A 17155-nucleotide genomic window follows, 5' to 3' on the forward strand; every position below is an offset into this window, starting at 1 on the left:
GTACCTTAACACACTGGTTCAAGACCAACAGACTCATAATAAATTCTGAAAAAACTTGGGCAGTTAACTTTGATACCACACAAAACCTCCATCCTGCAAACCCTGTTTTCACTATCGAAGGAAAAAATGTGTTGAAGGTCAGACATACAAAATTTCTAGGTGTACATGTTCAGGCAGATCGGAAGTAGGAGGTACACCTAAACGATTTAAATTAGAGACTGAATTCACTAGGATATGCTGTTAGGATCCTCACTAAAAATACAAGCTGCTCATCAGTGTTGACAACGTATCATTGCAGTATACAGTCGCTACTTATATGCGGAATAATTTTTGGGGGAATTCCACAAATACTACAAAAACATTTAAAATACAGAAAAAGATTATCAGGGTGATAAAAAAAGCTAAATGTAAGGATTCCTGTAGACCCCTTTTTAAAACTCTGAAAATATTGCCACTGCCTTGTTTGTATATATACAAAACACTAATTTTTCACAAAAGGGAGCAACTTAAAAAAGGAAAATCTCTTCAAACACAACTATGATATACAGACATATAAAAATAGATAGAAGATGAACCTACACAGAAACACAGTAAACACAAACTTATGCAAAAGATGAGTGTATAATTCTGGAGCTATGTTATATAACCATATGCCTTCTTACCTAAAATGCATTTAAAATAAAGTTAAAACAGTTCTTGCTTGACCACTGCTTCTATTCTTTGTCCGAGTTTATGGAACATCATAATCAGTAAACCTCATTTACCAAAATTCACTTATTGTCAATTCATAATGTAGTTTACATTGTGCTTATCATGTCATCTCACTTAATAACTGTTATTATCACATGTGGAAGCAATGTAGTACACCAACCTACGTTATTATGCATTTTTATTATGTCAACAATGTAGTCAAAATGACTACTGTATTGTAAACTAACTAGGTTTACCACTGCCCTATATCACATGTACAAACAATGTATGAAAGTGATTCTTGGACCAATAAATAAATAAATAAATGTATATCAGGAACAGTATTGGTCCTAATATGCTACCCTGCGGAACCCATATATTAATGTATTTTGGTACTGATAAGTGTTTTACTAAATTTTTAGATCTATTTGAAGTATGTCTTATCTCTATTCTTTTCACCCTATCTTTTAGGTATGATCAAAACCAGTCATTAGCTACCCCTCTTATTCCTAATGCTTCTAATTTATTTAATAGAATCTTGTGGTCGACTGTATCGAACACCTTAGAAAGATCCAAAAATGTGCCTGTGACACACTCATCTTTATCACGAGCATCAAGTACAACTTATGTGAATTCTACTATGGCTGAATCCGTATTTTTGCCACTTCGAAAACCAAACTGTGATTCGCTTAAAAGATTGTATTTATTCAGGTAATTCATTAAGCTGTCTTTCATTATTGTTTCTATTACTTTTGAGAATGGCGACAGCAGGGAAATGGGCCAGTAATTTTCTGTCTTCTTCATTACATTTCTTAAGCAAAGGTACAACTCTTGCCTGTTTTAACTGCTCTGGAAATGTCCCTGATGTGAAGGATTCATTTAATATATTTGTTAAGGGGCCTTGTATAATCCCTATGCATCGTTTTAGTACACACATTGGTACTTCATCTAAGCCTGTTGACTTTTATTTTTTAGTTTTTGAACAGTTTTATTGACTTCATTCTCTGTGGTTGGAAGTGACAGTATTGTATTTAGTGCAACATTACTTACAGGAGTTATATTTGTTTGGGGGAATTTTTGCTGTAATTTCTCTGCAATACTTGAAAAATGCTCGTTTACATAATTTTCTAAGTGCTGTGGATCATTTATTACCTTATCCCCCTCCCTTAGCAGTATCTTATTGTTATTGTTATTATTATTATTATTATTATTATTATTTGACTCTCCCCATTTCCTTTTTTATAACATCCCAGACTGCTTTGCTTTTATTCTCTGCTTTACATATTATTTTGTCATTAAATGACTTTTTTACAGCAATCAGCACCGTCCTATAGATCTTTTCGTATCTATGACAGAAATTTAAGAATACTGGATCATTGTGAATCTTTTTCATGGAACTGAGGTGTTAGTGTTTGGGAGTACTTCTTAATACCTGCTGTTATCCATCTGTTTTTGTGAGATGTTGATACAGACATGCATACTGCAAAAACATCCACAAAAAAAGATCACTGGACAGGACTCCTTGCAGGGGACATTTACTGTTAATAGCTATGGCGAAGAGGGTGACAATTAAAACACTGCCCCAGAGGACACTATCATTCTGCATGAAACTATCTAACATTAGATCACCGACTCTGTATCTAAAAAAGTGTCCTGAGAAGAAGGACCGAATGAAAATGGGGAGGTGGTCACGAAAGCCACACTGGTGTAGCTGACCAAGAATATTGTGCCTCCAATTAGTGTCATATGCCTTACTCTGACGCCAAAAAATATCCCTAGATAATGCTTGTTATGTTGGAAAGTTTGCTGGATTTCCACTTCTAGCAGGGTCAGGTTGTTGATAGCTGATTGGCATGTCCTGAATCTACGCTGAGAGTGGATAAGGAGCTGCCTGGTTTCTAGTATACAGACCAGATGATAGTTAACCACATGCTCTAGATCTTTTCTACACAGCTTGTTAAGGCAACACATTGATAACTATTGTGACATGTTTGGTCCTTTCCTTGTTTGAGGAGAGGTATCAAAATTGCCTGTTTCTACTAGTTAGAAAATTTTCCTGTCAGCTGTATCGAATTAACACATCATAAGAGGAGTTTGTTTGACACCATTTGCAAGTGCTGCAGCATGCTGTACTGGATCTGGTCATGACTGGGTCTGTATCACAAGTATAAGACAGTGCCAAATCCAGCTCCCACATGGAGAACAGGCAGTTGTAAGACTCCAAATATGGGAGTCCAACTTTACCTTCTTCATGGGGCATGGTAACAAAGACACACTATCCTGGCTGGTAGTGGAGATAGACAATGCAAAATGCTCTGTCACTACCCGTGTGATGTTTCCACGTGTGGTTTGGTGACACTCCTGTTTCAACACCACTGCTAAATATAAATGAATGCCCTTATTTCTTGGACAACCAAAGCCTACATCCCAAGGCATATTAGTGTATAGTATACAGAAAATAAAAGTGCAGAAAAATGTACTGAAACTTAGAAACTCAATGCTGTGGTTGGCTGAACCATAATGCATGTAATGGGTTTGTTTATAAATAAGTCTTCTGCTACCAGTCACGTTTTTTTTAATTTACTTTTCTCACGGCGTGTTTTGGGAAATGATTCCCATTTTCAAGTTGTTTTTTGTTTTTTGTATTGAGTCATTTCTATTAACGTTATCAATGTGTGAGAGTCTGCTACATTTCATTGACTTTTACTGCAATACATAAGGTAAGAAACATGTGATTTTGTTTAGTTGGTTATCAATTCTTTGGATGAAGCAAGTGGCAAAATTTAGAAGAATTTGTAGTTACAGTTTTCTAATGATTCGTTTGTGCAGAATCTCACACACACTAAACATCACACACATCTTCTTGTACATTTTAGACATCGAAAATATCTTATATAAACCAAAACAGTTACAAAGATCTTCTTACAAGTAGTCCACAGAGATAACATTATAGATCTTCCATAGATTATGATACGCTTTTGTACACAAGTTATTTATCTTAACAATTTGCCTCGTAAATTACTTAATCGATTTTACAATTGTGCTCATTTCTCTGTTTTACTATTCTTATTTAAGTATACTACTGAAACATCTGAAGAAATTCACTGATTCACTTTCAAGTTTTTCGTTTAATATATTATCTTCATATTTTCTGAAATGTGAATATATTTCCAGTTGTTCTAGCAAATCCATTTTATGTCACAAATCAACAACATCAATAGGAATGGCTTAATACACACAAAAACACACTTGAAAATGGGAATAATTTCCTGAAATGAGTCGTGCGAAAAGTAAATAAAGGAAAATCGTGACTGGTAGCAGAAGATTTATCTATAAATAAATCTATTGTTTTCACAGTTGCAGGCTTTCAAAAACCATTTACAGGGTTATTACAAATGATTGAAGCGATTTCACAGCTCTACAATAACTATTATTTGAGATATTTTCACAATGCTTTGCACACACATACAAAAACCCAAAAAGTTTTTTTAGGCATTCACAGATGTTCGATATGTACCCCTTTAGCGATTCGGCAGACATCAAGCCGATAATCAAGTTCCTCCCACACTCAGCGCAGCATGTCCCCATCAATGAATTCGAAAGCATCGTTGATGCGAGCTCGCAGTTCTGGCACGTTTCTTGGTAGAGGAGGTTTAAACACTGAATCTTCCACATAACCCCACAGAAAGAAATTGCATGGGGTTAAGTCGGGAGAGTGTGGAGGCCATGACATGAATTGCTGATCATGATCTCCACCACGACCGATCCATCGGTTTTCCAATCTCCTGTTTAAGAAATGCCGAACATCATGATGGAAGTGCGGTGGAGCACCATCCTGTTGAAGGATGAAGTCAGTGCTGTCAGTCTCCAGTTGTGGCATGAGCCAATTTTCCAGCATGTCCAGATACACGTGTCCTGTAACGTTTTTTTCGCAGAAGAAAAAGGGGCCGTAAACTTTAAACCGTGAGATTGCACAAAACACGTTAACTTTTGGTGAATTGCAAATTTGCTGCACGAATGCGTGAGGATTCTCTACCGCCCAGATTCGTACATTGTGTCTGTTCACTTCACCATTAAGAAAAAATGTTGCTTCATCACTGAAAACAAGTTTCGCACTGAACGCATCCTCTTCCATGAGCTGTTGCAACCACGCCGAAAATTCAAAGTGTTTGACTTTGTCATCGGGTGTCAGGGCTTGTAGCAATTGTAAACGGTAAGGCTTCTGCTTTAGCCTTTTCCGTAAGATTTTCCAAACCGTCGGCTGTGGTACGTTTAGTTTCCTGCTTGCTTTATTTGTCGACTTCTGCGGGCTACGCGTGAAACTTGCCCGAATGCGTTCAACCGTTTCTTCGCTCACTGCAGGCCGACCCGTTGATTTCCCCTTACGGACGCATCCAGAAGCTTTAAACTGCGCATACCATCGCTGAATGGAGTTAGCAGTTGGTGGATCTTTGTTGAACTTCGTCCTGAAGTGTCGTTGCACTGTTATGACTGACTGATGTGAGTGCATTTCAAGCACGACATACGCTTTCTCGGCTCCTGTCGCCATTTTGTCTCACTGCGCTCTCGAGCGCTCTGGCGGCAGAAACCTGAAGTGTGGCTTCAGCAGAACAAAACTTTATGAGTTTTTCTACGTATCTGTAGTGTGTCGTGACCATATGTCAATGAATGGAGCTACAGTGAATTTATGAAATCGCTTCAATCATTTGTAATAGCCCTGTATAATGTATCAAATCAGACATAATACATGTACATTTCAAATTATCTCAGACATAAAAGCATGAGGTGGGCAGTATCAAACGTTGTGCTTAACCACAAACATAGAGAGAAAAGGACTTATCATTTCAGGAATTAAACTGCAAGACCACGTGCATACTTTTTCTTTACTTAAAAATAATAATGTTGTTTGTCAATTTTATCTACATGTACTAGTGAACAAGAGTGAAAGTGACTTAGATTACATTAGATTAGTTTTTCGTTCCATAGATCCGTGTTGAGGAGATCCTCGTGGATGTGGAACATTCTTTTATTTTTTTTTTAAAGCTGAAATAACAATACTAATAGTATGAATATAGACAATACATCATTTGTTTCTATTAAAAAATTCATCAATGGAGTAGAAGGAGTTGGCCACTAGTAAGTCTTTCAGGCTCCTTTTAAACTGATCTTTATTTGTAACTAAATTTTTTATGTTTGCTGGCAAATTATTGAAGATGAGTGTTCCTGAGTACTGGACCCCATTTTGGACTAAAGTAAGTGCTTTTAAGTCCTTGTGCAGATCATTTTTATTCCTGGTATTGTATGTATGAACTGATCTGTTTGTTGGAAAACGAGATATATTATTTAGGACAAATTTCAGTAAGGAGTAAATATACTGAGAGGCAGTAGTTAGTATACCCAGTTCTTTGAAGAGGTTTCTGCAAGACGTCCGTGAATTTACTCCACAAATAATACGTATTACACGCTTTTGGACTCTGAAAACTTTTGTTTGACTTGAAGAGTTACCCCAAAATATTATACCAGATGACATTATGGAATGAAAGTAGGCAAAGTACGCAAGCTTTTTCACTTTTATGTTGCCTATGTCTGCTAACACTCGAATTGCAAATACAGATTTGTTAAGGCGTTTCTGCAATTCTGTGGTGTGCTCCTCCCAACTGAATTTATTATCAAGTTGTAGTCCCAGGAATTTAAGACTGTCAACCTCTTCTATCTGCTCTTCTTCATACTTTATGCATATCCTGGGTGGAAACCTTTTACAGGTTCTGAATTGCATATAGTGAGTCTTTTCGAAGTTTAATGTCAGTGAGTTGGCTTTAAACCATTTATTAATATCCATGAAAATATCATTAGCAGATCTTTCTAGAACTACACTCGACATACTATTTATTGCAATACTTGTGTCATCTGCAAACAAAACGAACTCTGCTTCTGGCAGTGTAACTGATGACAGATCATTAATGTACACAAAAAAAAAGCAATGGCCATAAGATGGATCCTTGTGGGACTCCACATGTAATTTCTTCCCATTCTGATGATGAGTGATGACTTAATTCACTAGTCCCTTGCACTGACACCCTTTGTTTCCTGTTAGCTAAGCATGACTTTTGCAGCACTACCCGTGACACCATAGAATTCTGATTTATTTAAAAGGATGTTGTGGTTTACACAATCGAATGCCTTCCATCCAAGCATGAAGCCCAGAATCTTACAATGTATGGAAGCATCATTCTGGTAATCACAAATCAAAATAAAGTGCTGTTTTTGGGCCAGAAAAGCAGTCTATGAAATAATCAGATCTGTGGTACCAGTTAGAAACCTTCTTTGAAGGAAAACGAATGACTTCAAATGGTTCAGAGGGCACCTGTGATTATAGTTAAGTCATATGGTTCTAAGTCTTTCACTAACACACAATACCCAGCACAAGACTGTTTTCTGGAAAGACACAGGGAGTTCCTTCTAGGCACTCTTTGTCTTTTCACTGGCACTTCTGTGCTGAAGACAAAGGGTGGGAGCAAGACATACAGAAGAAAAAGTCAACTGCTATTTCACACAGTCTTAAGAGTTGATTTGTGGTAAAATTAATTTCTTTCACTGAGTTAAGTAAGTTTACAATTGTATTTACAATAAAAATGGCTCCTGCAAGTGTTGTCAGTCCTGTGACTTCATTCAATTTACAATGAAGCCAGAGCATATTTGACACTTCAGTCAATGCAAGTACATCTTTGAATGTTCTTGGGCAACACCTTCTCAATGTTGATTTTGGTGCCCACACATTTGATGGGCACAACACTTTTCACATGACAAGAAGCATTTTTTTTGTATCACCCCATATGCGTGAGTGCATTAATAATAATGTAGGATAGCTGTAATTACGACAGAAGATCACTATACCATTTACACAGACAATCTTGTGTGTTTTGTGCCTGACTTGCTGTGCCACAGTAAAAGTAAAGACATACTACACATTTCAAGCTGGAATAGGTCACCAACATATCCCTTATGAAATAATCTTCACAGGTTTCCAGTTGTTCATAAATATCATACAAGTTACTATGACATTGCTCACAGATTTGTTATGTGGTGGACTAGATTGACGAATTGATTCAGAACAGTTGGATGGCAATATTTTAACAGCTGACATACCTAAAGGCCCGAATATTCAAGCCGGTCGACAATGAGAAACTGAAGTTCCAACTGTTATCATAAGATTTAATGGATGTCATCCCCTTATGCCTTCCATGGGAATAGCATGTTTAATAATGAAATTACTGTCAGAGAAGATCTCAAATACAGAAGGCTAAAAATGTTGAACATCACCATCTCACTATTTGGATTGCAAAATACATTTTCTGAAGATTGTAGAATAAAAGTGAATACTACAGAAGGAAAAAAAAGTCGGTATCAAATACCTCTGAATTGAAAGACATTACATAAAACCTCAGGAGCCAACATGACTTGCACTTCGGTTTGTGTTCACAGTATATTTATAACATACCTGTGCTATTATACTTCAATGTATTATGGTATTAATTATCCTATGACTATTGGTTTTTATGTATATCCACATCATTAGTACTGACCATTACTACCTTAATCTACATCTATTTACATTCTCCACAAGCCATGGCGGAGGGTACCATGTATGACTACTAATCATTTCCCTTCCTGTTCCACTCAAAAACAGAGCAAGGACTGTCCACATGTGTCTGTACGAGTGCTAATTTCTGTTATCTTCGTCGTCCTTACAGGAAATGTATGTTACCGACAGTAGAATCGTTCTGCAAATGCCGATTCTCTAAATTTACTCAACAGTGTTCCTCGAAAAGAATCTCGTCTTCCCCAAGGGATTCCCATTTGAGTTCCCAAACCATCTCCATAATACTTGTGCGTTGTTTGAACCTATCAATACCAAATCTAGCAGCCCATCTCTCACCTGGTTCGATGTATTCCTATAATCTGACCTGGGATGAACCCCAGACACTTGAGCAGTACTCAAGAACAGACTGCACTAGCATCTATCTGCTGTCTGCTTTTACAGATGAACCATACTTTCCTAGAATTCTCCTAAAAAACTGAAGTTAACCATTCACTTTCCCTACCACGATCCTCACATGCCTGTTCCACTTCATATTGCTTTGCAACATTACTCCCAGATATTTAAATGATGCGACTGGGTCTAGCAGCACACTACTAACGCTGTATCTGAACAATATGGGTTTGTTTTTCCGACTCATCTGCATTAACCCTAATTTTTCTACATTTTGAGCTAGCTGCCATTCAACACACCAACTAGAAATTTTGTTTAAGTCACCTTGCATCTTCCTACAGTCACTCAATGATGACACCACCCCATAGATCACAGCATCATTAGCACACAGCTACAGATTGCTGCTCACTCCGTTAACCACATCATTTATGTATATAGAAAATAAAAGTGGCTCCGTCACACTTCCCTGAGGCACTCCTTATGATGTCCTTGTCTCTGATGAACACTCGCTATTGTGTATGTTTGTTAACAGTCCACAGTCAGGCATTGTGTCAAATGCGTTTCAGAAATATAGAAATATGGAATCCAAATGTTACCTTTCACCCACCATACATAGGATATTATGTGAGAAAAGGGCAAGCGGGGTTTTGTATGACTGATATTTTGAAAAACTGTGCTGATTCATGGACAGATGCTTTTCAACTCAAGTTAATTTATTACATTCAAACTGAGAATATGTTCAAGAATTCTGCAGCAAAATGATGTTATGGATATCCATCTGTAATTCTGAAGGTCTCTTCTTTTACCCTTCTTATATGTATGAGTCACCTGTGCTTTTTTTTTTACAGTTGCTTGGGACTTTGTGTGGTGCGAGAGTTCCAAGATAAAAGCAAGCTAAGTAAGGGGCAAATGCCTTAGAGCATTCTTTGTAAAATCAGACTGGGATTCCATCTGGAGTTGGCAACTCATTTGTTTTGAACTCTTTCAGTTGTTTCTCTATGCCAAGGATGCCTATTACTATGTCATTCATACAGGAGTCTGTGAAATGGTCAAACAAAGGTACATTTGTATGAGTCTCCTGCAGGAATGATTTCTTAAATGTGAAATTTAAAACTCTGGCTTTACATTTATTATCTTTTAATGTCACACCAGACTAGTCAAATAGTAACTGGATAGAAGCCTTAGACTGACTTAGCAATTTTATGCAGGACCAGGATTTTCTCAGATTTTTGGCCAGATCTTTTTACAGATGTACAAATCTCTACAAACCTTTGACTGTTATCATTTGCACATTTTCTTTCGAACCAAGAATGCAACAGCCTTTGCTTCTGTTGTTGATAATTCTTCCGGGTTATATGGCCGTGGTCCATGGAATTCTTCCATGGCCATATAACCCGGAAGAATTATTAACAACAGTACCATCCGGTCGTGAAAGTCTTCATTGTATAGCCTTCGCTTCCTCCGGATTTTCAAAATGTCGTTGTTAAATCATGGTGGATCTTTTCTGTCCTTAACCCACTTACTAGGCACATACTTCTCCAAAGCACGATTTACAATCCATTTAAACTTTGCCTGTAATTCCTCTATGTCCATCACACAGGAACTAAATGATATCTATTCATTGAATAAGTGAGATGTTAACAACCTATTACCTGCAGTTTCTAGCAAAAACATTCTCCTAGCATTCTTGTCTGATGTATTAACTTTAGTAACCATAGCCACTACGATGATGTCCCAACCACTAACTCTTGTCTCTTTACTGATGCCATCGATAAGGTCAGGCTTGTTGGTAACTACAAGTTCTAAAATATTTCCACTGAGTGTAGATGATTGAACTAGGTGCTCAAGACAGTTTTCGGAAAACATGATCAGAAGTACTTCGAAAAAGTGCCTGTCTGTACCCCATGCAAAGACTCCACAGACATCCCAGTCTATACTCAGTAGTTTAAAGTCGCCCATAAGTAGTATTGTATTATGTGGGTCTTTATGTGCTACAGACTGTAGAATTTCTTTGAGTGACTCTACAACTGTCATAGTAGAATCGGATGGCTGGTAAAAGCATCCAACAATTATCCTGATTTCACCTAGTCCTGTTATATGCAACTAGATAACTTCACTATCACACTCAATTTCAATCTCAATAGAGGCAATACTTTCATTAAATGCAATGAATACTCCCCTCCTATGGTATCCAATATGTTTTCCAATATACATTCCATGACTCACTCTGTATCTCAGAACCTTCTACTTCAGATTTCACCCAGCTCTCAGTCCCATGGAATAATTTTGAGCACGAGAACTTTCCTGGAGGGCAGTAAATTTGAGAACTTTATTACGAATACTTTGACAATTTATTAATAAAATTTTTACAGTCGAAGTGTCATTATATTCTACTTTCGTGTAGTGCAGCCCTGGCCTATTCCCAATTCCCCATCTGATAACACTGGTCCATCAATCTGCAACTAATACCGGCACAAAGTTGACAAAGCTTTAGTTGAGACCCTCCACCCAACTCCAAACCAAATTTGGGAAAATGCTGCAAATTTTGATTTCCACATGCACCCCATGAGTGAGGTCAGCAGCCTTCACCACTTCTGCCAGCCTCATGTATGAAATGAGGATGGCCACAGAACCCATGTAAAATGGGCACTGCTGAAGCCGATGTGAATGACAGCTTGCATAGAACTGCACTCTGCATGCTCGATAGCCACAGGTAAGGCTTCCTCCACATCTTGTATTACACAGCCTGGACAAACATTGCTTTGGTCATCCAGTACAGTGGATGCTGGTCATCATCTGACTTCTGGAAGACCAGTCCACATACTGGCGGCACAGCAGATCACTTTGCTTGTTGTGGAATATCCCTCTGGGCTGTTTATGCCAATGTGCAGCTGTTGATAGTTCATTTTGATACATTTAATGAGAATTCTAGCTAAGGAGCTTCCTCGTAATTCTTCTGTCTGAGAAATGGCTTACACCAGGCATCTCCTTGGATTCCGTTTTTCTCATGTGACTATAAACTTCTAAGGTCTGATTGTGTAACTCATTGTGGGAGTGGGGTGGGTGCATGTTTCACTCCTATTTAAAACCGATGATATCAGATACATCGGATGCTAATGGTGATAGAGAAGCTGAGTTCTCATTTCCCGAATTAAATGTATCTAATCAGGAATTTTTGATTGGAGTAATCTATAAACAACCTAAAATCAGCATGATATCATTCCAATCAGACTTTTTCATGCTCATGTCACAGTACGAGCATGTAATCATTACTGGAGATATAAACTTCCAGCTACTCTTGCCCTACAAAGAATTAAAGAAGACTACTACTTTCTCACAATATGAGTATTATCTACACTGGAATGCTACAGAACAATAATGTGATGAATATAGTGGAGCGTACTGCATGTGCAGCTCACGTGCATGCACCCAAAGGCACCGTGTTTCAGAGAACAGCTGAAAATACACACAGAAGCTAATTCAATATGCATGGTTGTAAACTCTATAAACAGACCATCAAACTGTCACAGAAACTGAATGAAATACTGTGAAAAAATATTAATATGAAATAACATTTCTATAAGAGCAGCAGATACTAGCTGAAGAAGTAACAGCCAAAAATGTCATCCAATACACTCAGCTTTTATCACTTGTAATTAATTACCAGCCTTTACTCAAATATAACTATACCAGAAGCTGTAACAGTAATCCAAAAGAACTTATGAGTATTAAGAAAATTGCATACACAGAGATTGTGGAATTCATGGAACTTCTCCAACTAACTCTACAGTTACAACTATTTTATATTTAACAGAAACATTTATAAGCAGCCAGATGGCCTTGCAGTGGGATGATGTACATCTGGTACTATAGCTAACGTGCACATAGATCATTTGGAACAAAAATTATTTAACAGCCATGAACCCTGCATAAAGAAAACTGAATTTTAGGGGACATATGTAGATGACACACTACCGCTAGTAAAAGCAGATTCTGAAGACCCAGCAGACATTCTAAATTGTTTCAATAGTCTACATGAGAAAACTACATTTAAAGTGGAACATGAATATAACAAAAGCATCAACCATCTGGAACTAAATATCACAAGACAACACCGTATGCACAATCAAAATTTATAGGAAAAATACAATGAGTGACACCACAATCCCTGCAACCTCATGTTACCCAAACATCCACTAACAGGCAGCATACAGGTCAATGCTACATAGGGCAACTAAAATACCTTTGAACAATGAGAACATGCAACATAGTGAAACAGATAGCAGTTGCCAATGATTATACTGCTTGCATGGTCAACACCATACTGGAGAAAAAAACAAAAAAAACAAAAACACAACAACAACAACTGTATACCTAGCACCCCTTACATTTGCAATATATCACAGAAAATTGCAAATACTTTCAAAAACCACAAAATAAAAAATTTGGTTTTCTACTTGTACATCTAATAAACTACAACAAAAAATAAAACAAAGCTAAGTGTAATTGTGACCCACACTCAAGCTCTGGAATATACAAAGTAACATGTGGGGAATGCTGCATGTTCTGCCTAGGACAAACAGGAAGAGATTTCAACACCAGGTATACACACATTAAAGCCTATACACACAACATCAACAGCAGCCACACACATACACAATACAGGGCACAAATTTGGAGAGCTAAAGTATAATGTCAAAGTATTCCACTAACCAAATAACGGACATAAAATGGATCATTATAATAACTGGAGATATATCTGCATTACAAAAAAATATGAAGATAAAATATTCACACTCTGACTGCTACAGACATACTCTCTGCACTCAGGGTTGCTTTGTTTTAGCTGTACTGCTCACCTACTACTGCTAACTATGCTGACAGACTGCATTCTGGCCGCTGGGAAATACTTATCATCCGATTTTAAGAAAAACACTCAGAGAGTAAAATTATGCATATTACAGTGTTACATTTTCACTCAATAAAGGACTGAATTTCTTTTCGTTATTCATCACAGTTATTGGGCTGCATCAAATTAAATAAAACACTGCGTGAGTATCAAAGAGCTTGCAGAGGTAAAAACGTGTTGCCTAGACTCTGTGTATGGTTGATTTCAGCTCATACACTGCAATCCATAAAATGTAGATACGATATCAAAATTTTATTTAAAACTGAGAGCAGAGTGATGTATCTCATTTTGTTCTCAAGATATTGTTTTTTACAACTGGTGGACAATTGGGAGCTGCGAGCCCTATTCTGTCCCCGTATGTTGGGTAATCATATGGTCATAACAATCTTCATATTTCTTCAATAGTCCAGGATATCAAAACGATGTTTTTTTGCAAATGATAGCATGCAAAGAGGTATGTTGTATGATAAATGCTTGAAATTATTTTATTCACTAAGATATGGAATTAGCTCATCCACAGCAGTGAGACAGTTGGCAGAATGGGACACACAAACACGTCAATAGCACTTAAGGGGAGTTGGAACGCCCTATCCCGACAATGTTAAATTTAGCGACTTTGGCTTCCCTGTATTTAAGGAACCATTGTAGCCATTGACATGAATCTTTTACAGGCCATTAAACTGTATGCTCTAAGTCTACTGTACTACAATAATTACATTTCAACCACTACTTTGGGAAATACAATTTTTTAACTACACGGTTAAAATTTTGTGTACTGTACTTCTTTTATACATTATCCTAAATAATTTTAATTATATGTAACATTATGTTGTTATTTTAGTTCAGTAGACTCAGGATATGTATGTTATTACTCCCTGAAAATATGAATACTCTACTCGAAGTGGTTTCCGAGATTTAGGGAAAAATACAACAGAAAATGTAAATTTTCTGGAATGGCTTCTAAAGTTTCAAAAGACTAACTCATTTAATATATACTTAATTTTTTATTTTTAGCCACTCAGAAGCACCCTGCACCGTACTGTATATCATCCTCTTGATCTTCTTCCAAGTTTTTTCTTCTTTTCTTCTTTCTGGACTCCTTAGTGGCCAACTGTGCTGCATACTTTGCTTTATCAATGCAAACCTTGTCCATCCGTTCAAGTTCTCTGATGCAGTTTGCTCCAGGATTAATTCCCATATGCACTTTCACCCTACCAATGTTGCCATCATTAAAGCAACAAGAGCATCACTGACCCCCCACTTTAGTGTCTTCATTCCAACAAAAACATTTTTTGGTAAGTGAGTCCATATATGATTATTGAACAACTCATTGGGATTTTGAGTCTGACCATGCAGACACTTCTTCAGTAATTCAGGATTTGCCAGGTCTCTGTAAATAGAAATAATTCAAAAGCCAAGATCGCTTAAATACTGTTTACTGGATAACCGGTTTTGAAGACACTAAAGGTGCTATCATCGGATCTGAATATAGGTTAACATTTATAAACCATTTGGATATAACAATACATGAGGCAGAACAGCTGATATAAAATCATTATAAAAACAAATCAAAAAACAACTGCTCTCATGGTCATTCTTTTCCATAAAATATTTAAAACCGAGGTCACAAGATAAAACTATTTGGTACATGAGCACTGCTCAACTAACAACGGTCGGCATCACACTGATGCTGGCGGAAATAAAATTGTGAGGACGGGTCATGAGTCGTGCTTGGGTAGCTCAGTTGGCAGAGCACTCATCCATCATTTCTGATAGCAGGAACCACCACAGCTATGCTCAAAGGGGTAATGGCATAATGAGCCTGATCTGGTTGACTGCTGTCTTTCAATTACACATCACCTTCTCAAAATCATTCATTCCATGCAAAAACACACGCATGTGACACACCTTTTTCGTTACACACAACAGACATTCAGGCACAAATTTAATTTCCCGACACACCTTCGGCAGTCAAAAACAGCACTACACCTCTCTGTTCTTCCATCCTGGCCTCTGTAGTGAAGTTTGATGCACACCTCAAGCATGTCTAACAGACAAATGGCACAGCAGTGAACGTGCCTACCTGTGTTACTAACATCTGTGCCATGCTCATTATAAAGCCTGCCTCATTTTCATTTGACTGCTCTTATATTTCGCGCTCTCCACCAAACCAGTTAACTTATTTCCCAAATTGGTTCTTTTTATACTGCAGTCATATGCTACTTAATGCAGTCACTACTCACATATGAAAAAAATGAAATGCGGAAATTACAAAAATCGGTGTTAATTACAATGACTTTTTTTCAAATAACAGACATCCATTCCTATACATTATTATTATTATTATTATTATTATTGTTGTTGTTAATTTACTGCTACTGTACTACACATACTGTAAAGTTAACTTGCCAAGGAGGTCTTGTTAGATGTAGGAGATGGCCTGAGTCTCACGTATGAACATAACGAAACCCAAATTCCAATGATTTCAACACTATCTCTAAGGCACGCAAGTAATTTTTCACCTCATTATTAGCTGTAATACTTCAGAGACCAATACCGAATTCCATTAACAAGTGATTAAATGATAGAAGGAATGACAAAAACTGACTGGAATCACCACCAATTAAATTTGAGGAATGGGGCATCTTCTCACAGTGTAATGGCAATGCACAAGCATAACATATATTTATACACAATTATTCAAAATAACTCAACATGGAAAATGTAAAGATGTTAATTTCTTTGCTGGCATATGGCTCACAAAGTTGCCTGAACTGTACTTACCTAAATGAATTTGCAAGTGTCATTTCCACACCCTGTGCCTCAGCAACATGCTTTGTATATCGTTGCAGCAAACAGAGTGACAATAGAAGCACCAGCATGATCACAGTTAAAGCACAAAGTAATTGCAGCACCAGTGACAGGACATGTTGAGAGGGCTCAGCCCGAAGGGCAGCCGGGCCAGGACCTGGGCTCAAGGTTGTCAGGTACGAACTGTATGCTGGCAACAATGATCGTCCTTCTCCATACACTGAAAAAATCAGACATTTTATCTAATAACTTCACACTATGAAACCAACATTCTTTGAAACGGGAAACTGCTAATCAGAATGGGTATTAACATTTGTAAAGAACTGATTGGTCTAGGCAAACATTTACACATTTTTTTGAATGAGAGGGGGTTTGTGAGATAGGCTGGTTGATTCACTTTTAAGGCTACATCAACTGAAAGTATCATTTCTTCCTACATCTATTACCAAATTAATTTCATCCATATTTTGCAGCTTTGAACATGATTGTATTCAATACCCTGGCAGCATGAATTCATACTTCCAGTCTATTATAACAGCATCTCCATACAATATATTTCTCCAGTACTGTACTGTTTGTTATTTCACGAAATACTTGCTTATGTAAATTAATGCCTTCACCAAAATATGCAAGTTACAAATCTTATTGGGGCAATGAAGGCCATTCATTATCTATTTCTACTAATTACTGAAATTCAGTGGGTTTTCAGTTGTCCAAAAGTTTTGTTTTGTTTGTAGTGGGCATAAAGGAAGATT

At 37.2% G+C, this 17155-nt stretch overlaps 1 protein-coding gene across 1 annotated transcript in view; it reads right to left on the minus strand.

Moving 5' to 3' along the window:
* LOC126469681 (tyrosine-protein phosphatase 69D) overlaps window positions 1-17155 on the minus strand; it is a 400445-nt gene that overhangs the window by 132392 nt on the left and 250898 nt on the right. Inside the window, exon 14 of the mRNA XM_050096833.1 lies at window positions 16374-16620. Coding sequence (XP_049952790.1) covers window positions 16374-16620 — 247 coding nt within the window. The remainder of the gene's footprint in view (window positions 1-16373; window positions 16621-17155) is intronic.

The sequence above is a fragment of the Schistocerca serialis genome, chromosome 3 (assembly GCF_023864345.2).
Source record: "Schistocerca serialis cubense isolate TAMUIC-IGC-003099 chromosome 3, iqSchSeri2.2, whole genome shotgun sequence".
NCBI lineage: Eukaryota > Metazoa > Arthropoda > Insecta > Orthoptera > Acrididae > Schistocerca > Schistocerca serialis.